The 23,843-nt window shown below is 50.6% G+C and overlaps 1 protein-coding gene across 3 annotated transcripts in view; it reads right to left on the reverse strand.

The window, feature by feature from the left end:
- Nucleotides 1-145: 145 nt before the first annotated feature.
- Nucleotides 146-23,843, reverse strand: part of TCEA3 (transcription elongation factor A3) — a 37,466-nt gene continuing 13,768 nt past the window's right edge. The window contains exons 5-11 of one of the 3 annotated variants that reach the window (XM_034646329.1): nucleotides 22,927-22,989; nucleotides 13,552-13,715; nucleotides 13,325-13,386; nucleotides 10,161-10,310; nucleotides 4,755-4,901; nucleotides 2,744-2,815; nucleotides 146-265 (exon numbers count right to left, since the gene is read on the reverse strand). In XM_034646329.1, coding sequence (XP_034502220.1) covers nucleotides 257-265; nucleotides 2,744-2,815; nucleotides 4,755-4,901; nucleotides 10,161-10,310; nucleotides 13,325-13,386; nucleotides 13,552-13,715; nucleotides 22,927-22,989 — 667 coding nt within the window. In that variant the 3' untranslated portion in view covers nucleotides 146-256. Of the gene's footprint in view, nucleotides 266-2,743; nucleotides 2,816-4,754; nucleotides 4,902-10,160; nucleotides 10,316-13,324; nucleotides 13,387-13,551; nucleotides 13,716-22,926; nucleotides 22,990-23,843 lie in introns of all 3 variants that reach the window. The other 2 variants (XM_034646335.1, XM_034646322.1) reach the window with 2 other exon arrangements.

A 23,843-nucleotide genomic window follows, 5' to 3' on the forward strand; every position in this document is an offset into this window, starting at 1 on the left:
TCTCTGAGCTTCTGCAAGAGGTTTGATGACACAGACTCTTAGCTTAGACCCCAATTTGGCTTCCCCGTAAGCGAATCAATATTAACCATAGACTATTAATTTGCGAAAGAATTCTCCCTCTGATCCCTAAGACCCCATTCAGAGTTCAGCATTTTTCTTCATCTTAATTTTTATTTTTTTATCCAGCTACAATGGCTTAGTGCTTTCTCTTTGTTCTTCCTCACCTTGTTCACTGAAGTCCTGGCTGGCGGTTCTATCAGCAGAACTACAAAACCAAAAAGGCAATACAATTTTAGAGCTCTCCCTGTGTCACCCAGGGGTGGGGTGGGGTGGGGGGGTTGAAAAAAAGGTAGTATCCGCAGCCACAGAAACCAGAGTCCAAATCCCAGCTCTGCCCTTCTTAGCTGTGTGGCCTTGAACAAATCACTCAACTGTAAAATGGGATCGTAATGCTGGCCAGTGCAAGAGGCTGGCAGGTAATAAATGATAGGAAATTTGATTCCGGGCATGTGGTGGGATTTTAATTCATGGTCAAATATATCACTGTGGGGGGGCGCCTGGGTGGCTCAGTCGTTAAGCGTCTGCCTTCGGCTCAGGGCGTGATCCTGGTGTTCCAGGATCGAGCCCTATGTCAGGCTCTTCTGCTGGGAGCCTGCTTCTTCCTCTCCCACTCCCCCTGCTTGTGTTCCCTCTCTCGCTGGCTGTCTCTCTCTCTGTCAAATAAATAAATAAAATCTTTAAAACAAGAAAAAAAAATCACTGTGATTATTACTAATCAGTTGGTTAGACTTTAGGCCTCCCACATGGCAATGGACACTACCGGAAAATGTTGTCAGAAGTCATGTAGCTGCCATGTCTAGTGGGCCCTGTCGCTCCTACTAATAGGAATGAAGGAAGAGGAGTGGATTCGGAGCATGCAGAATGTCCTTTTCCCAACAGTAATAATCATAAGAGCTACCATTTGTGAGCACTTACTCTGGGCTAAGCAGCATTACATCCTCACGGTCACCACATGAGCTAGGCACTATATATCATTCCCGTTTCCACAGGTAAAGAAGCAATTCAGACAGGTTAAGTGACTTGCCCAAACTCCCATAATACTAACAGGTCACAAACTCAGAATAATAAGAATGGTGGTTTCTATGGGCCACCTCATAGGTGCTCAGGGCTTTTTTTTTTTTTTTTTTTTTTGGTTTTNACAGGTTGTGCACTGCACAAGAGAGCCTGGCTCCAGCAAGTTGGGGTTGAAACTTAGCTCCTGCCCTGTTTGCCTAGCTCTGTACCCTGGTGCAAGGCTATGTCTACTTGGAGGCAGGAAGATCTTTTTTCGATTTGATTAAGATACCATACGAGCTATCAGCTGTTAACAACAGAGCTGTTAATGTTTTGTTTATATTACCTTCTCTAATTCCTCAAAACAGCTCTGTAGACTAGATATTAATATTCCCTTTTTATAGATGAGGAAATTCAGGCCTAGAGAGATCAGGTCACTTAGCAAAGTCACTTTGTAAGTGATAAAGCTAGAATCTGAACCTGATGCCAAAACCCACGCTCTAAACCACTAGGCCGCTAAGCTGGCCCCATCCCTAAGTGCTCAGTACGTGAATAAAGGAAAAATACACAATCATCTGACTTTTACCTTAAAAAATATGGCAGTTCTAATGAGGCCCCAGGGCCATCAAGGCCCTTAGTAAGGTTGCAGAAAACTCAATCGATCAGGAATTTGGAGTATTGTCTTTCAGTGCTCCCAACTGTGTGGCTTTATGCTTGCTAAGGATATTTCAGGAGCTCAATTTCCTCTCCTGAAAGAGAGTAGTATTGTAAAGAACACTTCTCATAGTTGTTTGGAAAGTGTGGATGCGTATGTAATAATCTTCACATCAGCCATGGGAGAAAGGCATTATCATCACCCTTTTGATTGGGGAGGTGAGTGACATGCTCAGAGCCACACAACGAGTAGGGCAGAGTGGGACCTACGATCAGGGTTCCTGACTCCCAGGCTATCTTGGGTTCTTGCTGAGCGCCTCAGAACCCTTGGAGCACCTGCAGGCTGCCTGGTGGCCCAGACATCACACAGTGCACGTGCAAGTCAGACGGTACTGGAAACTGACATCAGTCACATGATCACACTGACTTTTTTTCAGAAGAAGACGTGGCAGGAAGGAGCATTCTGGGAGGAGTCTTTGCTTGGCTCCCATGCCTAAAAACAAAACCTCTGTCTTTGCAGGGGCTTGGGACAGCCCAGATTACAGTCTTGGGTAATGTAAGGCTCTTCCAGGGCTGCTTTACGAGGGTAGGATGACTTGGGAGCTATTTGGTGGCAATGCCCCGTGGCAGGGCTCAGCCTCCCTCTCATCCCTGTCTCTGGCAGGGTGCAAAGGAAATCCCATCTGTGAAAGCACTCGGCAAAGAGGTGCAGTCCAAAGGCAGAATGCCGTTGTTTTTCCTCCCCTCTGTGGATCTCAGGAGGCTGACTGCATCTGTGCTCAAATGACAGACTTGCCCATCCTGTGATAAAATGTGGGCTGCTGCTCCCACCCGCGCTGGGTGCCTTCCAAAACAAAAACACGCACAAGCACCCTCTCCCCGCCTCCCCAACAAGCACCCGCCACTGTCTCCAGCTCGGCAGACCCACTCTGCACAGGCTGGTCACGCCCCCCTTCCTGGCTGCGGGGATAGTTCTCCTTATGTGGGGCAGCGGCTGGGGTTGACAGGAGAGGGAGAAAGTTTCAGACATACAGACCTTCCAGCGATTGCCACATTCATTGCATAAGACAAAGGTAGTCATGGGCTCATCAGCACTGCGTGTCTGCACCTGAGAGAGGGAGAGAGAGGGAGAGCTGGACCACTCAGGAATTCACCGCCATGCTCTAAGACCTGCCATAGCTCCCACCGTCTGTAGCAGTAGGTCCAAATCCCGGAGCTTGGCACTGTTACTCCCGCCCCGTTTCGGCCACTCCCTCATTACTGAGAACTCCACAGTGTACCCCTCTCCTCTCTCAGGCCCATCAGCTCATCTCCAGTGCCTCACTGGCTCAACCAGCCCTCTGCACCTTCACTTTTGTTCATGCTTCTGAACTGATCGCTCTTCTCTTGCCTTAAGGCTCATCTACAGGAATTATTTCCTGACTCACCTCTGAACACACCCTAGCGGCTGTGCCTCCCTGATCAGAACTTCGTGCAGCTGGAAGCGCCCTTAAAGATCATCTAGTTGTTCCCTTATCTATCAATCTATCTATCATCTATCTATCTATCTATCTATCTATCTATCATCTATCTATCTATCATCTATCTATCTATCATCTATCTGGGCTCCATGCCCAACTCCCCATGCAGGGCTCAAACTCACAACCCTGAGATCAAGACCTGAGCTGATTGAGAGTTGAAAGCTTCACCGACTGAGCCACCCACGCATCCCCCGCCCAATTCCTTATGTTAGAGGTGCAAGACTTGAGGCCCAGAGAGGAAAAGCAAGTTGAAGATCAGTGGACCCCTGGGACTTTTTAATGTCCTGTTTCCTAGTTTCTCACGCCCTTGACCAAACCAGGCAGATGCAGGAATCGGGCTTCCCGCAGCAAATCCCTTGCAGCTGCAGATTTAGCAATTACTGTTCTGATTTTCTACAGCCAGCCCTGGATGTGCATGATGTGTTACTTTGCTGACACTCGGCTCTGACTGTGACGTCAGCTGGGAGTCTGGGGGGCGGCGGGAAGGGGTAGTCGCCCAGCTACTGAGGGAGCCCAGCGCTGGGCCAGGAGGACACAGCTCAGCCCAGCCTCCTCCCTGCAGAGCAGTAACAGTGGAGGGACCATAACACTGGGGTTTCTCTGTGCAGAGGAAACTTGGCTAAGGGGCGCTTTACTTCTGGTGGGAGGCAATGCACAGGAAACACATCACTCCACATGGAAATGTGCTTGGAAGAAAGCAGGAGGCTTGCACAAACATCTCTGAATTCCTGAACGGGAATGCTTTGAAGGACTCCTCCAGAACGGCAAGGCTGGCTATATTTCTGCTGTAGCCACTGATTCCCCAGGGCAAGGTGCTCTTGATAAATCTTGCCCAGCAGATGGGAGAAGGAATAGAGTTTTAGAATGACTAGGTACAAATTAGAATCCAAGAATAGCGGTGCCCCGAGAACACAATATGTACAGCCCAGAAACAGAAGGCGGTTCCTGGGTTTTAAGTCTTTCCGAGAAGGGGCCTTCCCAGCCCTCTGCGACCCTCCGCCTCCATGCCAGGTCAGTGGTCTTCAGCCTCAGGACGTGGGGCTAAATGCCTTTAACTCTGCTGGCTGTATTGCAGGCAGGGAGAAAAGTCTCGATCTGGGTTTATTAGTCTCTCTGCCATTTTTGACTGTCTTGGCCATGTTGGACAAAGCTGCAAAGCTTGACCCCTGTCTGGGCCTCAGTTTCTCTGTGTATGAAATGAGGGAGCTAAGTTCTCTATTGCTAAGTTTCTTTCCAACCATCTGTGACTCTACAGAAGTCCATGCCTGGTGAGTCTGGTTCCTTCCATTTTTGCTTCAGGGCAGGCCAGAGCATGCTGGCCGTGCCTCACAGACACCCCTCTGGGTGATCCTACATGTAGAACATTTGCTAGAAGCCACGGGGGCAGCATGGTGGTGGAGCAAGACTTAGCCTTCTCTCTGCAGCCCGGAGTTTTAGCCTGTTCTCTCCCCGCACCCCCTCCCCCCTGCTCCTTCCAAAGCTGCCTCTGGCTCTCTGCCTCCGCCCCCGCAGCCCCCTCCCCCACACCTGGTTATAGGTACAGTTCTTCTTCTTGCATTTGCTGCACTGGAACAAGTCGGTGGTGGTGCCGCCCGTCTTGGCCATCTGGTGCTCACGGATAGCCTCCTGGGTCATGGCGTTCCTCAGTTCCCTCAGCTCATCGCTGGCCATTTCCTGGAGAGAAAGGAGTTTGCCCTTCAGGGCTAGAGAGTCCCAGGGGCCCTGCCCCCCACCCGGATTCTAGAGAGCCTGAGCAGAGGAGAGGGGAACATGCTGGATTGAGGACAAGGAGCTGGAGGGAGGCCTAGACTCCTGGCCTCGCCCCAGCTCGGAAAAGGCTATACCCGAAGAGTCCGCATCCTGCTTTGGGTGGAAGGGCAAACCTGCAGGCTCTGACTGGCCAAGAGCAGGAGGGCGTGTGTGGGAGCGCAGAAGGCAAACAGCTTCTGCCCCAGGGCCAATAGCTTGTGTACATTTTCTCAGATCCGGTGCTCTCCCTGCCTGCTAGGACCTTGGGTACCTGCCTGCACCTTCCTGCTGGAGGTGTCTGGACCGTGACCCCCTGATCTGCGCGGCTCCCCTTATCCTTCCGGTCTGGACCTGACCCGGGGCTTGTCCAAACTGGGATCACAGCCTAGTCCATTCTGCCTGCTGGGAACCTTGACCTGCTGCGGCGACCCTGACCCACGCGGGACCTGAAGCTCCTGGGTTCACACAGCTAATCGTTCCCCTGCATCACAGAACATCTTTTGCTTTAAGCTCCTGTTGAACAGACTCTCCCCTCAGCGCACTGCAGACACTTAGCGTTTGCATTACCCAGGTCCTACCTTTATCCATCTCCCTGGCCATTTGACTCCCCTTTACACTTCTGCCAGAGGATGGCAGAGGAGGGGACACCCAAACTGGAGAGAGCTCTAGGTATGGTTGGTTTGGGGGAGGGAGGATGGCCAGAGCTAATGTTAAAATGAGGACGTGGCACCAGCTAAACGTTTCCATTGTTGCTATCTATCTCTCTCTCTCTCTCTCTCTCTCTCTCTATCTATCTACCTATCATCTATCTCGCTATCTATCTACCTATCTCTCTCTCTCATCTATCCATCTATCTCCCTATCTATCATCTATCTATCTATCTATCTATCTATCTATCTATCTATCTATCTATCTATCTATCATCTATCTACCCTGGCTCCTTAAGCACCGAAAACAGAGCTGGCACAAAGGTCAAGTGATTGTGCTGTGCTGACTGCTACATGCTCAACCATTTGGGCTTCCTGATGAAATGCAGAGTCCTCTGAATCCAAAATCCTAAGGGCAGGCCCGCGGATTTTACTAGTGCCCTCAAGTTATTCTAGTACATGCAAACGTGTCTGTCCAACCATACTAAGTTCAAGGACTAGTCCCTAACCATGGGGAGAGGTATACAGAGAAACAAGTCAACCTGGGGCCATATAAGCAAAAAGCAGCTAACTTTAATTTGGGGAGCAATCCAGAGCATAATGCATTCATTCACTCAAAATGTATTGGATGTCAATTTAGTGAATGCCTTTAACTGCATGTGCATGCTGGTGAACGGGCGTTGGCCTTAGGGGTGCCTGATGTACACCAGTCACCAATTTCCATAGTGTAAATGCTCCTTCCATGGCCACTTTCAAGTTACTAAGTAGTGTAACTGAGTGCAGAGCTGGGCGTAGCTACGCAGGATCACCTCTCTGGAGCTGGTAGGTGCTGGGCTCCCGCCGACCGTGGCCTCTGAGCCCTAAGGATTCAGATAACGAAGATTTGCTTCCTGTCCCCCGGTTATGCTAATCTGGTAGGTAGCCAGGTATTTAGACAGGATTGCGAGATAGCATACGAAGTACTTAAGGCGGAGGGATACACAGCACTGGGGAAAGCCCAGAGTAGGGTAGCTAACTGCTTCGGGGCAGGAGAGGCTCCTTCGAGAAGCAGACACCTTAACCAGTCTTGAAAGACAAGCAGGAGCTCCCAAGGGAAACAGCAGTTCTAGAGAAAGAGAATCATAAATGCTGAATATCAGACAAGAATAACACATTCAGGGAAGGGCGTCTGGGGGCGTGTTCAAGCTGGAGATGTGTGTTCGGGGGCCAGATTTTGGAAAGGGGTCTTGTGTGCCCGCTAAGACACGGAGAACAGAAAAACACCCACTCCCCAATCCATTTACCTGTCTCTGCCCTGCCTCATCGGGGACCCGGTGTCAAAGACGCACGGAGTCAATACAGGGCTGTGGTATCATAGAGCTCTATGATAAGGCGGGACACAAGGACGGGGAGAGAGCGGGAGAGGACACTGGTCCTCGTGTGCATGCATCTTTAGAGGAGGGACCCCGAAGGTGAACCCCGTGAGTATGTGCTGTGCAGCTGTGACGTGCCAGCCGCGGGTCTCAGTGCTGGGCGAGCAGCGCACAGACCAGACCCCTCTCGTCACGGGGCTGACGGTGTAGCCACTCAACAGCTCTAAGGGCTCAGAAACGACTCCATTCTGGGATACATCTGGGTAGAGAGGAGAAGAGGGAAGGAAGACCGAGGGAAGAATGAGGGAGACACGGGATGCAGAAAGGGACACCCACGTCCATGGGCATCTGAGGTCCCAGGCTCTCCCTGATGGCCGCTCCCTGTCCGCTGAGCCAGGACACAACAGGCCGTCCAACCTCAAGCTGTTCCTTTTCTTATTGGAGCAAAAATGGTCTTTTGTTTCTTATAGAAACCTCCTGCCTGGGGCCAAAGAGGTCCCAGGATGAAGGTTTCCTCTGCATTTGGTGCCCGGGCTGTTGGCAGAGGGCAGAGTCCTTGGTGCCTGGCCCTGTGGAGGGCCTGCGAAGTTCTCGGCTTGCTCCTCTTGGCCTGGTCAGCCTCTTCTTGGGTGTGGGTTGAGAAACTGATTCTCTTGCTCTGTCCTAGTGGACGGTCCTTGGCAAGGGGGGGGGCAGACCGTCCACGTGCCTGGCTTGGCCAGTTGCTTTGCTGGGATGTCTGGGGCCCGTCTTTGTCTAAATCCAGACACTCAGCTCCATTCTGACCTCTCCCCAGGGGAACTTGCTGGGTTTGGCTCAAACCTGTGTCTATACCTTGCTCTTGGTTCTCCTGAGACTGGTCTCCCCATGCCTTGGATGCCTGGAAGAGTCTTTTTTTTTTTTTTAAAGAGTTTATTTATTTATTCGACAGAGATAGAGACAGTCAGCGAGAGAGGGAACACAAGCAGGGGGAGTGGGAGAGGAAGAAGCAGGCTCATAGCGGAGGAGCCTGATGTGGGGCTCTATCCCATAACGCCAGGATCACGCCCTGAGCCGAAGGCAGACGCTTAACCGCTGTGCCACCCAGGCGCCCCCCTGGAAGAGTCTTTGATAGCATTCCTACAACGTACACACATAGAAGTAGGGGGACCCCAGAGCCATAGAGTGAGGGACAGGGAGGAGGAAACACAAGGCCAGGTTTCCACAAAAGTCACAGCTTCTCCTTGCAAGGAAAGACAAGACACTCTAAAGCCGAGTTGCAATGTGTAACTCTGGGCATATGCTGCTGTTTGCCTAAAAAGATCAGGTTTTTAAAAAAAAGATTTTATTTATTCATTTGACAGAGAGCACATGTGCACCAGCAAGATGAGCTGGGGGGAGGGACGGAGGGAGAGGGAGAAGCAGGCTCCCCGAGCCCGATGCAGGGCTCGATCCCAGGACCCTGAGATCACGACCTGAGCTGAAAGCAGACGCTTAACCAATTGAGCCCAGGTGCCCAAGATCAGATATTTTGAATTAAGCAGAAAGAGCACCCTGGTCCACCTGTGCCAAGTTCCCCCTTTCATGCTAAAGCCCGGGCTCGCTCTTGTGTGGGATATTTGAGGAAAGCAGTGAAGAGAGAAATGTACATCCCCCGCCCCCCCATACACTAAATAGCAGGTACAGTCCACACGCTGCACACACCACACATCACACCTACCCACCACACACTCCACAAACACACACAGGCACACCCCTGCCTGCCAACAGTTTCAGAGGGTCCCAGACGTCCTGAGGCACAGCCGGACTCCGGGATCCCAGGGCATTTCCCCTCCCCTTGTCCGGGCCACTTTGGTTTAGTGGCCTTTGCACAGAATGCCCTCTACCAGCCCTGGCAACAAAGGGCCACTCATACCAGAGGGTGTACAAAACGTGTTTCCAAGATGCGAGCTCTGAAATAAACCGATCTGGGTTCGAATTCTCATCCGTCACTTACTAGTTGTGTGTGGCTTCAGTTTTTCTCATCCATAAAATGGGGATAAATATTTCCTCTTTCACAGCGTGGCGCTTGGGGTTGCGTGAAATGGTCCGTGACTGAGCCTGTCATATACAAATTCTGGGGGGGGGGCTTTACACATATTAACCTAAACACACATATATATTAACTCATTTAATCCTTCATGAGATAGCTATTATTATTATTATTATCTTATTTTTAAGTAACGGCTTGAACTCATAACCCTGACACTGAGACCTGAGCTGAGACCAAAAGTTAGACGCTTAGCCCACTGAGCCGCCCAGGTGCCCCATGATAGTTATTATTCTTCCTGTCTTACGGATGAGAAAACTGAGGCACAGAGAGGGTAAGTAGCTTGCCTAAGAGCACACAGCTAAGTGAGAGAGGCAGAATTCAAACTCATGCAGTTTGGCCCAGTTCTGAAGCTTATAACCACGGCACATGCTTCCTCGGACAGGCTTATTCTCTTTTCCTTCCCTTAGTGACGCCTTCAGGCTGGATCAGCCTTTCCATGCTATAAGTTCCCGTGGTGGCTCGATCGTGGCACTTGCCACGTCTGTATTGTGCGAAGTTGAAAAATATGTCTGTTTCCCCACCTTGGACTGTGTTCCACGGAGACGGGGACTGCTAACCTGGCTTGGGCCCCGGACTGAACGAGGCAGAAGGGGCAGGTAGACGACCAAGCAGTAAAGAGTGGGTGCTCTGGCCAGACAGCTTGCCTCCTGGTTTCGACATTTTCTTTTTCTTTTAAGATTTAAAAAAATTTTTTAAAGTAATCTCTACACCCAACGTGGGGCTTGCACTCACAAAAGCCCCTGAGATCTAGAGTCGCACGCTCCCCCGACGGAGCCAGCCAGGCCCCCCGTTTTGACATCTTCTAACTCTGTGTGTAGGCAAATCAGTTGACCCCACCAAGCCTCAGTAGCCTCATCTGTAAAATGGGGATACTAAACACTTCTTCCTCAGACGCTCTGAAGATGTCATTGGTCAATAAGCCTAAGGCACTTAATTCACAGTAGCTGCGTTCACTATCCTGATGGTCCAGAAGCCTGGAGGGATGGGGAGTCTGGGAGGGTCTGGCTGAAAAAGCCCCCAGCTCATCTCTGCTGAGTCAAGGCACACACGTGGGCAAAGCCGGAGGGGCCTGGCCTCCCACCCCACCACGCAGCCGTCCCAGCGCCCCTCTCACCTCTGCTGTCATCTTGGCAATGAGCCCAGCAGAGATGGCCCCGCTGAGCACATTCCTCCTCAGGCTGGGGTTCCTGGGGTCCTTGAGGTTGCTGATCCGGCTGCGCACGCGGTTCCGGTACTTCATGTCCGTGCTCTTGAGCTCCTGGTAGATATGTGACCGGCTACGTCAAGGACCCGCGAGCCACTCGTGGAGGGGCACAGAAGGATGGGGAGCCACTCCCTGAAGCCCGAGGAGCCCCAGGACCATCCGTTCCTCTCCTTGGACTTGTACAGGGCTCGGGCACCTACGTGGCCTCTGACCCCCTCGGGCATTTGGGGTTAGCGACGCCTCAGGGACAGGAAACGGCCTCCATGGTGAGATCAGGCCATAGCAGGCACTGTGGTGTCAGGGCCCCCAGGGATGGGCATCCGGGGTCTGTCTGAGCCTTTTGCGCGACTCAAGTGAGTCGCATGACTTCTTTGTGCCTCAGTTTCCTTATTTATAAAATATTGGGCTGTTAGGAGGATTCAGCAAGGCACACTGCAGGTGCACTAGCCTGGCGCCTGGGACTTCAAGCACTCAACATTCAGGGGCTGTTACGAGGAGGACCGTGATGAAGATAAGCCCGTTTCGAAGGGCCTCTGGAAGGTAGGAGGCCAGCTATCCGAGGAAAACAGATGAGACGCCTCATGCTGAAAGCTCAGAGAGGTATTGCAATAAAGACATCATTTTGTTCAATTGTGTTCCCCACATACTCGAGCATAGACCCACCTCCCCCTGCCCCCCCCTTTCCCTAGGAATACCTATTACCAGGCCATGGAACCCACTTTGGGAATTGCTGGTCAGAGTTGCCTCTCTCATTAACAGATAAGGAAGCTAAGGCTTAGAAAGGATGCATGCCCTTGCTCAAGGTCATGGGGCGAATTCCCGGCAGAGACAGGGCGGGAAGCCAGACTCCCTCCTGACGGTAATGCTCTCTCCACTCACAGGGCAGGAAGCTGCCCCTGACCACCGACCACAGTGAGCTCTCTGTCCAGACAGGTCGCCCACCCCCTCCTCCCTTCTCCATCCTCTGGAGGAGCTCAGGAACACAGCCGCATTTGCTCGGTCTCCTATGCCAAGCAGAATCAGGAAGACAAGCCCTTGGCTGGGAAGAGCCATATCCGAGAAAGAGGCTGTGGGGAATCTCGATGCATGGAAACAGCTGACTTTGCTAGAAATCGTGGGAGGCAAGGCGGCCTTATCTGTTTTTTCTGTTACTGCTGTTTTGATGTTGTTTGTACAATAACAACGTGAAAAGAAAGAATATGCCATCAAGCATTTAAAAGCCGAAAGACTTGTTTAAAAATCTGTGTTTGGGATTCCTGGAGGCGTGTATCTGCTTCATAGGTGGGGACGGCAGGGCCGGCCCTACTGTCATCAGCCCCTTCCTGACTCTGCCTCCATTTCCTGAGATCCCAAGGCAGGACAAGGTGGAGCACAGGCCCAGGGGTCAGCAACCCCTTCGGCGGAGCGCAGCCCTCCGGCTGCCATGTTACTGCGCGGTCACTTCAAACAGGACAGATCTTTTTGGGGACCCAGAGCATTCAAATCCCCCTTNCCCCCTTCCTGACTCTGCCTCCATTTCCTGAGATCCCAAGGCAGGACAAGGTGGAGCACAGGCCCGGGGGTCAGCAACCCCTTCGGCGGAGCGCAGCCCTCCGGCTGCCATGTTACTGCGCGGTCACTTCAAACAGGACAGATCTTTTTGGGGACCCAGAGCATTCAAATCCCCCTTATCTCCCAACTTGTAAGAACAAAGAGGAAAAGGGCTTGATGCAGCTCTGATTTCCTGTCCTTCAGAAGAGGGAGGAAGGGAAGGAGGAAAGGCCGGGAGTGGAACAAGGTACCAGATCACCGGCCTTAGTTTCAAACTGGGCTCGAAGGTAGAAGGGACCTGTTCGGAGGGACGACTGCTTGGAGAGAATAAAGACGAAGCTCAGAGTTTTGATACCTTGAGCTCTGTGTTCCTGAAACAACTGGGATTGATGAAATTGTACTTGGGGAGGTGTTCGATAGCACAAGACGTGCTGGTGAATAACTAAATGACGGTGGAGGGGAGGTCCCAGGAAGTGTGTCGCAGGATATCCAGGTAGGCCTCACACAGGAAGTGGCAGCAGGTGAGCAGGCCAGACCAGACGGACCAGAGACCCTCCCCAACAGACCCGACTGAGATCCTTAGGTAGCCCAGGAGGCTTAAAAGTGTCCCTCACACCACAGTGTGACACTTGAACCCCTCTCCCCCGGGGATTCTGTCCCCTCCTACACCGCTTTGATACGCAAAGCTTTATTTCTCCAGCGAAAGATATTCCATGCACTCATTCAGTGGAGCACAGCAGAGAGGGATTTTCTTCCCCCAAACAGCAATCTTTTGTGCAATGGGCCCACAAGACTCGGGTGGCCACCTCCTCTGTCTATACAGCCCCCTTTCAAAGAGCAGGAGAATGGGTCTTATGGAAAGAGCTCAGGACATGGAAGCCGAAGGCCAAGGTTTTCAGTCAAGCTGTGACACCCAGTAGTTCCTGAGTCAGTTTCCTTATCTGGAGAATGGGAGCAACGGCCCCCGCCTCATAGAGATCGGGAGAACTGATAGAGCAGGAAGCGTCAGCTGCCCGCCACGGTGCCCGGTACGCAGGAGGGAATCAGTCTTCAGAGGCTAAAAGAGGGGAAAAGGCTGAGCAAGAGGAATGCTGTCCTCCCTGTCTATTCTGATACTTGACGTCGCCACCCAGCCATGTGGCGACATGGCCTGTCTAGCACAGCGGTTGAGCTCCGAGGTTCTAGAGTCACACTTTCTGGGTTCATCCCAACTCTACCACCACTGTGAGCTGTATGAGCTTTGGCAAGTGACTTAACCTCTCTGAACCTGCTTACCTCCCGTGTAAAATGGGATTAGTCAGGGAACCTACCCTGCGGGATTGTACTCAACCTTGAATGAGGCATTGGTCATAAACAGCTTAGCAAGAGGCCAGCAGGTGCAAGACTTAATCAATGATAGCTAGAATTAAGAACTCTGGCTCAGAGGCAGAGCAGGGGGCTATCCCTAGAGCCCTTCCCCTCCTGCTTACGGTCCCAGGTCCCTTGCACTTGGGAGACCCTGCCGCTGGACAGTCCGGGCACCCACAGCCCTGGCACAGCTCAAGGATATGATCTTCGATTTCTGATGCCATCTTGTCGCAGTTGACTCCATAGTCCTTGTAATCGTCTATAAGAGATTTGGGAAGCACAGGTGTCAGCCAGACATGACCTTGGCAGTGAGGCCTGCCCGCCCTGGGGGCTGGAGCGTCCTGTGCCCCTCCTGAGAGAGACCACATCTCATCTGCCCTCGGGAAGCCCTTCCCTCCTCCAGCCCCGGCCCAGGCCCTCTCACCTTCGGCCTTCAAGGCTGCTGAGAGCATCTCCACACACTTGTCCCGCACGGAGTCTCCTGTGAGATAGCAGGGTGCCAGGAGGCAGACAGAAGGGGCGAAGGTGGGGGTCAAGGGGCTGCCGGGCGTTTTGGGGGACTCTGCTTTCGATGTGCTGCTGTTTGATCTGAGGATGACAAACAGTAACAGACATTTTGACAACAAGCAAATAAAGCCTTTGCTGAGCACCATTCTGGATGTTTTCTGGGTGATCTCCCTTCATCCTCATGACAACACGATGAGGTCGGGGCTATTTTTAGGCCCTTGACATGGGTCATCTCATTTAATCCTCATGACAACCCCGCGAGGCTGCTGCTGTTCTTACCTCCATGTTAAGTTGCATGAATTGTAGAGATAGTCGCATTTACAATAATTTGACTCAGGTCACACATCTGGAAGCCCGAACTGAAACCCAGGCAGTTGAACTCAGGTGCCCAGACTCTTAAGCAACCACTCGGCTCTGCTGGTTACAGAACATTATAACAATACCCGCGAGACTATGCTACGACCCGTTAGACACCGTGCCCGCTGCTCTATTCTCTCACTGCACCATTTACTCACTCGTTCAGTGAATACTTAATTAGGCCCTTATTCTGCAAGTCATGTGCTAAGAACAAGGAGTAAAGCAGACAAGTCAGGAAAGCTCCACCCCTCAAGGAGACAACAGTCTAGTGAATGGTGACTTTACCACCCCTTCCGTGTGCCAGGCACTTTAGGACCATTTTCTTTCTTTTTTTTGCTTTTAAAGATTTTATTTATTTATTTGACAGAGACAGCCAGCGAGAGAGGGAACAGAAGCAGGGGGAGTGGGAGAGGAACTAGCAGGGTCCCAGCGGAGGAGCCTGATATGGGGCTCGATCCCAGAACGCTGGGATCACGCCCTGAGCCGAAGGCAGACGCTTAACGACTGTGCCACCCAGGTGCCCCGCTTTAGGACCATTTTCTAATTTAATCCTCAAAGCAATCCTAGGAGGTATATACTGTTCTTCTCCTCGTTTGCAGATGAGGAAACACAGAGTTACATCACTGAGACTTGAACTCAGGTCTGTTTGATTCCAAAGTCTACTCTTAATTCCCATGATAAACTGCCTAAGAATGATCTCATTTTAAGGACGCCTGGGTGGCTCAGTCAGTGAAGCGCCTGCCTTTGGCTCAGGTCATGATCCTGCGGTCCTGGCATCAAGTCCCTCCTTCTCCTTCTGCCTGCTGCTCCCCCAGCTTGTGCTCTCTCTCTCTGACACAGAAATAAAATCTTAAAAAAAAAAAAAAAGGAATGATCTCTCTTTGGTTTGGGCTTAAAACCCCACAAATATATGTACGTATACGTATAGATGACCGGCAGTGTGTGTCTGAGCTTGGACTGCTGTAAGAAATACCATAGATGGGGTGGTTTGTACAGATCTTTCCCGCAGATCTGGAGACTGGGAAGTCCAAGATCAAGGTGCTGGTCAATTCAGTTTTCGGGAGAGAGCTTGCTTCCTGACTGGTAGACGACCACCTTCTTGCTAGGTCCTCACACGGCAGACAGCAAGCAAGCTCTCACGTGTCTCTAATAAGGACACTAATCCTACTGGATCAGGGCTCTACCCTCATGACCTCATTGAGCCTTAAATACTTCCACAGAGGCTCTATCTCCCAATACAGTCCCTTTGGGGCTGGGGGCTTCCACATAGGAACATTCAGGCTCTAACATCTTGTTAAGAGCAATGACTTCTCTGAGACGGGGTTACGGTAGATTTCAATCTCTTCTTTGCTTATCCATATTTTCTAAATCTTCTCTGAAGAGTGTATCTACTTTTGCAATGAGAAACACTTTGGTTTTTTTCTTTTTTTTTAATTTGATAATCATGAGTGGTCACTCGAAGCTGACAGCTCAGATGTGCTTCCCGCGTTCCTGTTCTCAGGGCGTTCCCAGCAAAGGTGGAAACGACCCGTGTGTCCAGGGAGAGGTGAATGGATACGCAGAACGTGGTATGGAATACAACGGAACACCACTCAGCCACTGGAAGGAATGAAATCCTGAACCATGCTACAACACGGACGCCATGAACGGAAGACATGGTAGGTGAGGCAAGCCAGATACAAAAGGACCAATGCCACGTGATCCCACATACACAAAGTACCTGGAATTCTTACATCCATAGAGACAGACAGTAGGATGGTGGTCGCGAGGGCTGGACGAAGGGGGAAATGGGGCTGAGTTTCAGTTTGGGAGGATGAGAAAGTTCTGGAGATGGACAGTGGTGGTGATTGTACCGCAGTGTGAATGTACTTAATGCCACGATACACTTAAAAATGGTTAAAATGGCTAAATTTTATGTTATGTATATTTTGACACAATAAAAAAAATCCATCTAGGAAGTTCATGGAATAAGAATAATCATACAACTTGAAATATGCCATGATAACTAATCTGTTTAATATATTTGGTAAATCTTAATGCATTCGAAATAATAGCTTTTTTCTTATGCTGAAAAAATGGTTAAAATGCACATTTTGTTATATATAGTTTATCACAATAAAAAATTAAAAAAAAAAAGATCGAAGTACTGAAACATGCAACCGAAAAACCTAGGCTGTTGTTGGTCCATTTTGAGTCCTTGCAGAGGGTGCTGGGCGATGGAAGGGGCATCCTCCAGTATCCCGTTGGTGACCTGTGCCCATCAGAATCACGGGGCCAGCCCCTAGTAACCGCATGGATTAAGAAAGCTCAAAGAGGTCCCACACTGCAGTGCAATTCAGTTCAACAAATTCCACAAGGGCTGGGGAGTAGGAGTTGGGCACTGGAGGAGCGGACAGGAAGATGCATTCTTGGCAGAAATGCACAGAAGCATGAAACCCGTGGTTTTCATGGGCCATGTTGAGGGACTCAGGGCAGCTAGAGCGTGAGGGTGAGGGGCTGGAGAGAAAGGATGGGACAGACCCTGGGGCTTGTTAAGGAAGGTAAAATCCAAAGCCACTTTTTACTGCCTATTTGCTATTTCTTCCTCTCCATAACCCTGAGAGTTGCAAGTTCCTGGCCCCATTTCACAGATGAGAGGATGGAATGATAGTTGCACAACTCCCTCCCTTTCACAGCTGCTTCTGTACTACTCTTGGGGGTGGGGGCCAGGCAGTCAAGATGCCTCTGCCTTCATGTCTTTCAGTAACCCATCAGGAGATCAGCCAGTCAGCCCTCTGGCCTCCTAGGAAAAACTGACCAATGAGAGTTGAAGAAATTAGGGTCCCTTCCTCCACTCCAGAGTCTTACCACACTGAGACCTTGGGGAGGGTCCTAAAGGGCTGCTGCATTTCTTAATTCCAGGGAGCGCCATTCATATCGTCAGCTGGGTACCTCTTGGAGTTGGACAGTGCACAGCCTGGGCAGCTGCACCACACAGCTCTGGAGCTATGGATGCACTTCTTCCCCTCAGGAAGATGATGCTGGGCTTCTGAAAAGTCAGGCCCAAGGAGCTGTGTCTGAGAGTGAGGCTGCCTGAGCAGCCTAAGCTTTCCAGTGTTAAAAATCTGGGGTTACAAGATCCAACACCCAACATCTTGCCGGGCTCTCTTCAATGTAGATTTTGCCGGAGATCTTCTTGTTCCTCAGCCTTTGCTGTTTGGCTTGACCTTGGATGCCCTCTGCCACCACAGACAGCCTTGGATCACTGGGATTTTTGTGTTCTCTGGAACCTTGAGGTTCCTCAAAGGTACCCCAGTGCTGCCTCAGGACTGAGGTGGGCTGGGGAGGGAAGGCTCTGCTCTTGCAAGGTTTATATTTTGAATTATGAAAAATTTTGTCCAAAGGGATATCCTAGCTTTTATTTATTTTTTTTAAATGCAGTTTGAACCTTTCTGTTCTACATAAACTTTTACTCTGGATTCGACCCAACCCTGCCCCACAAATGAGTGGCCTGGCAGCAGGGCACAGGGATGGGGAGCCTGAGCTCCTACCTGCTCTCCGGTGGAGTCAGGTTTCAGTGGGAGGGAAAAGTGTGGGTGAAGGAGGCTGGCAAGGGTGTAAACTCTAGAGCTTAAGTGGCTGCCCGCAACCAGAACGAATCTACCCACATCCAACCCTGGTCCAGGCCACTGGGCTCTCACCTGCGCAGCTGGTCTCCCGGCACCCTCTTGCCCCCCCTTACAATCCATTTGCCACACAGAAGCCTAGGGAACCCTTTCAAAAATTCACAGCAGATCTCATCACTCCCTGCTTCTGACCCTCTAATGGCTTCCAGTTATTTTCAGCATAAAGTCAAATGCTTCCCCATGGCCTTCCAACCCCCAACATTGGTTCCTGCCTCCCCTCTGACCTAATCTCATGCCACACTCCCCTTCAGTTCATAGAACCCCCCCCCCCGCACTGATTCTTTCTCTTCCTTAAATATACCAGTTACTCTCACCACAGTGCCTTTGCACTGGCTGCTCCCGCCTCCGGGAAGGCTCTTCCTCCTCCAGATTTTCTTATGACTGGTCCTCTTTCCGCCAGTCAGGTCTCAGCTCCAATATCACATCCAAGGGGAGGCCTCCCCCAACCAGCCATCCAAGCAACCTATCCCTGCTCTGTAATTCCCTCGCACGTGACCTGACTTCTTTCATTCATAGCACTTATCCAAGTCCAGAATTAACTTGTTTTTGTGTTTATAAGCATTGTTTTCCTCCACCTCCAGATTATAGGTTCCAGAGTCTAGGGACCCCTTCCGCTGGTTCACCACTGTTTGCCAACACCTGGAACGGTATTCTGTTCTGGGCCAACACTTGATGAATCTTTGTGGAATGCACGGATATAAGATGAGTTAAGGGAGGTGGGCCCAAAGAGATGAAAGGCACATGCAGGGGGCCTAGATAGAGCTGAATTGGGTGGGTGACAGGTCCTCTTTGGAAGGCTAGTGACCCTACTCCCTGGGATGAAGAGAGGGATCTCTCTCTGAGCTAGTGTCTGTCAACTCCCACCACCCAGGCCAGCCCATCTCCAACTGTGATGGAGCCCCGGATTCTTCCTGATGCTGACCCTCACCTGCGTTACCACATCCTCAATGTCTAGGACTCACCAGTGGGGACCAGACAGGGGAGCCTGAAGCTGCTTGGAAGGACACGTGATAACAAACGGCTTTCGTCTGCGGAACGCGTCCACGGAGATGGTATAGTTATTAAGAACTCAAGCTGCTCCAGAGCCAAACTCTAAGGCTCAAGGCCTGACACCATCACTTTGTAGCTCTGTGACCCTGGGCTAGTAATGGGGATGACAACAGTACCCATCTCACAGAGTTTCTGAGAGGACTGAAGCACCCAGGAGAATTCTAGTAATGACGGGTTAGGTAATCTACCCAGATTGCCACATTAAATGGATTATTACCAAGCATTATGAACCTACTGAGCATTTATATGGGTTGGGAAGAGTGTTAAGCGTTTTGATACCTCATTTCATCCTCATAATGACCTGGAAAGGGGCGGGTCACAATCATTTCCATCTTACAGATAATAGAGTGAGGTTCAGAGAGCTGAATTGACTTGTCCGAGGTCATCCAACCAGCAAATGGCAGTTACACCACAAACCAAGATCTGCCTGCCTTCCACATTCTTTTCAGTACCTCTCGCTATGTCTCTATGAGGCAAAGAGTTTCCCAGGGTCTCCTAACCCGGGCTAGGTTAGGCTGCTTGTTGCTTTCTTCCCCCCCTCCCTTCCCCGCAGGGCACTCCCAGCCCCGGTTCCTCCCCGTGGCTGGGAGCGGGCTGGCTGGCTGGCATTCCGTCTGGGTGCATTTCAGGCAGCCAGGCTCATTTTGCTTTCAGTGCACACGATTGGGAAGTGCGACAAATTGCAGAGAAGGCATCACTGGCGAGGATGGGGGTGGGGCGTCGGCTGTATCAACAGCTTCCTTCTGCTCCCCGGATGTACCCGCGCCAGCCCCCCAGCCTGTGATCTGACATCACCAAGCCCTTAGAAAAATTCTCCCGCCCCAGGTCGGAGCTGAGGCACCTGGAGGCCCCGCTCGCTGCTCCTGCGCGCCACCTCGAGGACATTACAGTTACTACACCGCCAGGCAAACCGAACTGCTGGGTGAAAAGTCAACAATTCAGACAGCTGGGTCCCAAGCGCAGCTTGCAAAGTGCAACCTTCCTCCTTGTCACAGCGGTGCCCTTCACGGTCTGCTTCCTGATGCCCCAGCTACAGTTCCCAGAGCACCACGCTCACTCATATTACTACACCTTTGCTCGTTCCAGTCCCACTACCATCTAGGCCCTCTCTTAGCTGGTCTACCAGGCAAACTTCTCAAATACATGATCTTCCATGAAATCTTCTTTGCCTTCTCAAGTCATATTGAGATAGTCTTCCTATGTTTCCATCGAACGTTATACTTTGAAAAACATTTTTTTTTAAAGCATTTGGAAAACAAAAACAAAAAGCATTTTGGTGTCTGCCTCTATGTTAGCGATTTGCTGTATAAAAGACAGAGGTCATGAGTTTAAATCCTTGCCTGGGCTTAGAGGCTGCAACTGGTGGGCTCCAAATGTATTTTGTTTGCCCTACTGTGTCTCAGAGAAATATGCATATGTTGTCCATATTTAACATTGGGAGTTTCATAGGAACGTCTAGATGTCCAGCTTTCCTTAAAACATAGGAAAAACTGGCATGCAGGGCCTGCATTTCCACAAAGCAACAGACAGCTGGGCTGGGTAGTGAGTGCCCCTTCAGACAGACAGGTACCTCCAGTCTGCCATGGTCTCCACTAGTGACCTACCTTGTGCACATGACCTCAGTCCTTGGAGCATGTTAGGTTTGCAAGTACAAATGTGCTTAGCAGATGGATGGATGGATGGATGGATGGATGGAAGAGAAAGATGAAATCGAGAGGTAGAGAGTGCAGAAAACAGTCTGGGTAGTAGACAAGGTGGATTTGTTAGACTTGCTTGTGTTTCTTTGGATTCCCCACCCCCAACACGGAACCAGCAAGATATGGCACAACTGCTCTAAGGACAAACATATTCTGCTTGACTGACCTTCAGAAAAAGAATGTATTACGGGAGGGAGTCAGGAGACTTCAAGGTCACAAGGCAAAGTCAGGAAAGGAATATGGAGGTATAAATCTTTACACAAACATGGAATGTTTTTATTATAACATCATACCCAGAACTGGACTAGTGGTCAGTGTTTCCTTTTGGGATAGAACAATCCTTCATTATGCAGGGCTGTCCTTCATGTTCCAGGACATTTAGCATCTCTGGCCCCTGGCTACTAAATGCTGTTGTGCTCCTGCCTCTCTCCCATTGCAGACTGAAGGTTTGTGTCCTCCATAAATGTGTATGTTGAAGCCCTAACCCCCAATGTGATAGAATTTGGAGGTGAGGCCTTTGAGAGGTGATTTGGTTTAGATGAAGGTGGGGCCCCAGGATGGGATTATTGTCCTTATAAGAAGAAAAGAGACCAGAGCTCGCTCTGTGTGTGTGTGTGTGTGTTGTGCAGACACGGTGAGAAGGTGGCCATCTGCAAGCCAGGCATAGGGCCCTCATCAGGAACTGAATTGGCTCACACCTTGATCTTGGCCTTCCCGTCCTCCAGAACTGGGAGGAATAAATGTCTGTTGTTTAAGTCTATGATATTTTTTTTACAGCAGCCTGAACTAAGATACCCCCAAGTCACAGTGATGACCAAAAATGCCTCCACAAATTTCTAAATGACTCTCCATTGAGAACCATTGGTGCAGAACCAGGGTGACCCTGGAGCCTCCATTCTTAGGCCTCACTCATGGAAGACATGGCCAGTTGACCACAGAACTCTTCACCTCAGAGGCAGGATGTGGCCTCAGACTCCCTCTTCCAGCAGCACTCCCTAGACCCTCCACTCATCATCAGGCACTTGGCAGCCATTTTGGAACAGAGCAATACAGCCGCCCCATCAACATCCCAGGACTGTTAAATCTTCAGAAAGCCTTAAATGGCCTACTTTTTGTGCCTCTTCTTTTCTTTCCAGTGGTAGTCTTACTGGTACATTAGGCCTAAAAGAACTGCACGCCTCCACAGACAGTCTCCTGGAAGCTAACACCTTTACTGTCCTAACCTGGTTGCCCCAGCATCCAATATGGCCCCTGCACATGAATCATCAGCTTTGATCCACCTCTAAGCCACTTCCTCCTGCTCTGACCTCTGACCTCCCCCTGGACCACAGCTCACACTCCCTCTTTCAGTCACAATCTCTCCTTAGTGATCTCATTCAGGTTTGTGGCTTCAAACGCTAGATACATACTAATGAGTCTGAAACTTAGATTTCTAGCCCAGACATTTTTCCTGAATTCTAGCTTGGTATAACCTAAGTGTCTTCAACTTCTCCACCTGAATGACCAGGACACCCTCAAACCCAACACATCCAAACCTCAGCTCTGCATCTCCTACTGCCACCTGATTTACACACAGTCATCCCCATTTCCATCCTTGCAGGTGCTCAAGAGAGAAGTCTTGGAGTCATCTTGAGTCTTGATATTCTCTGGTACCCACCCCCAGTCTGTCAGGGAATCCACCGTCATTTCTTGCCTGAATTATTGACTAGCCTCTTGGCTGGGCTCTGCTCCTGCCCTTGGTCCCCACAACCCATTCCCAGCACAGATAAATTCCCTCCTGTGGTTCCTGTTGCACTCTGTCCTCCAACTGTCCCTCCTCACTTATTCACTCCAGCCCTGGCCACCTCACCGCTTCCTCACGCTGCCACTCAGGATCCTGGGCTTGGCATGACCCTGATATCTGCATGGCTAGTTCCTTCATCTCTTCAAAAGGTTTGTTCAAAGAGCGCTCTCCTGACCACCCTTATGGCCATCCTTCCCAACCCCCCTCACCCTGCTCTGTTGTTTCCATAATGCTCGTCACCTTCTAAATCATTGCCTGACTTATGAATTCTATATATGGCCTGTTGCCCCTTATCAGAACCTAGGCCTCATGACTGCAGAGATTTTTCTTCGGTTCATTGCTTATCCTTGGCACCTAGAACAGTCCCTGGCACATAGTTGCCCCTCAATAAACATTTGATGAATAAATAACTTGATGAGTTATGCGATTTCAGGTAACCAAACCCAGAGATCTCACTCCAGGGATGGGCTCTCAAGTCCTCTGTCCTCACTGGGTTCAACTTGACATTGAGAATGTTCCCTAGATAGTGACGGGGCAACAGTCAGCCATCCCAGTAAAGGAGCCATCCCTCTGATTCCGGGTCCCATCCAGTCTTGCTGTGCAGGTCCTAGAGTTCACACGCAACATAATATACGAGGTTTCTTCCTTTCCCCTGCCCCGGGGCTTCTTTCACAAAAGCAGAGAGGGGAGCATATGCTGAACGGGATCTCTGGGATGGAGAAGCCACGGCTTTTTTTTACCTTTCCATTGATGGCCTTTTTGGAGAGGAGCTGGCTGAAGACTTGGACCCCACTGAGTCTCTCCTGAAAGAAGAGAAATTGGAGATGAGACTCTCATAAGCTAGCCCCAGGACTGATCTAGAAAGCTCAGAGGCTGGGGAGGAAGCGTCTGGGAGCCAGGCCTGCTGGGCTGAGGATGATGGAACCCACCTGGGCCACGGCCGGCCGCCTGGAGACGAAGCTGCAGGTATTGCGGGCGGGTCACCTGCAGCTCCCCTCCGTCAAATGAAGCAATCAAGGGAAGGGAGCCTAAGACGTGCCGTGTGCGTCACGTGTGTTAGGCCATATATTACTAATGGTTTTTTGGAAAGATTTTTTTATTTTTAAGTAATCTCTATACCCAAAGTGGGGCTCGAACTTAAAACCCCCAGATCAAGAGTCACATGTTCTACCAACTGAGCCAGCCAGGCACCCCCCGCCCCTTTACTTTATATTACTAATTATTAATAACGAATTCACAGCAGGCTCCCCTCCTCCTTGCTGTCAGGCAGGCCTTGGCTTGCTGGAGTCCGTGAAGACTGGCATTCCTGGAACCGCCTGTTCTCAGGAGGAGCCGAGGAGCCGGGGAGCACCAGCTTCCGCCTCCCCTGCAGGCACCTTACTAAGGAGAAGCGCGGAGAGGCACACGGGCCTTGCAGACTGTAGAGCTGCGTTAAAGTGGCAAGTAAAATAGCACACAAAATTACATGTACACTATTCCTAAAGTGACACAAGAAAACCAATGTCTAGGAGGAAGAAAGATTGAAAGAAGATGCAATCAGGGCGCCTGGTGGGCTCAGTCGGGAGAGCGTGCGACTCTCGATCTCAGGTAGTGAGTTGGAGCCCCACGTTGGGTTAGAGATTATTTAAAAAAAAAAAATCTTTTTTTTTTTTTTTAA

Source organism: Ailuropoda melanoleuca, chromosome 2, assembly GCF_002007445.2.
Source record: "Ailuropoda melanoleuca isolate Jingjing chromosome 2, ASM200744v2, whole genome shotgun sequence".
Lineage (NCBI taxonomy): Eukaryota > Metazoa > Chordata > Mammalia > Carnivora > Ursidae > Ailuropoda > Ailuropoda melanoleuca.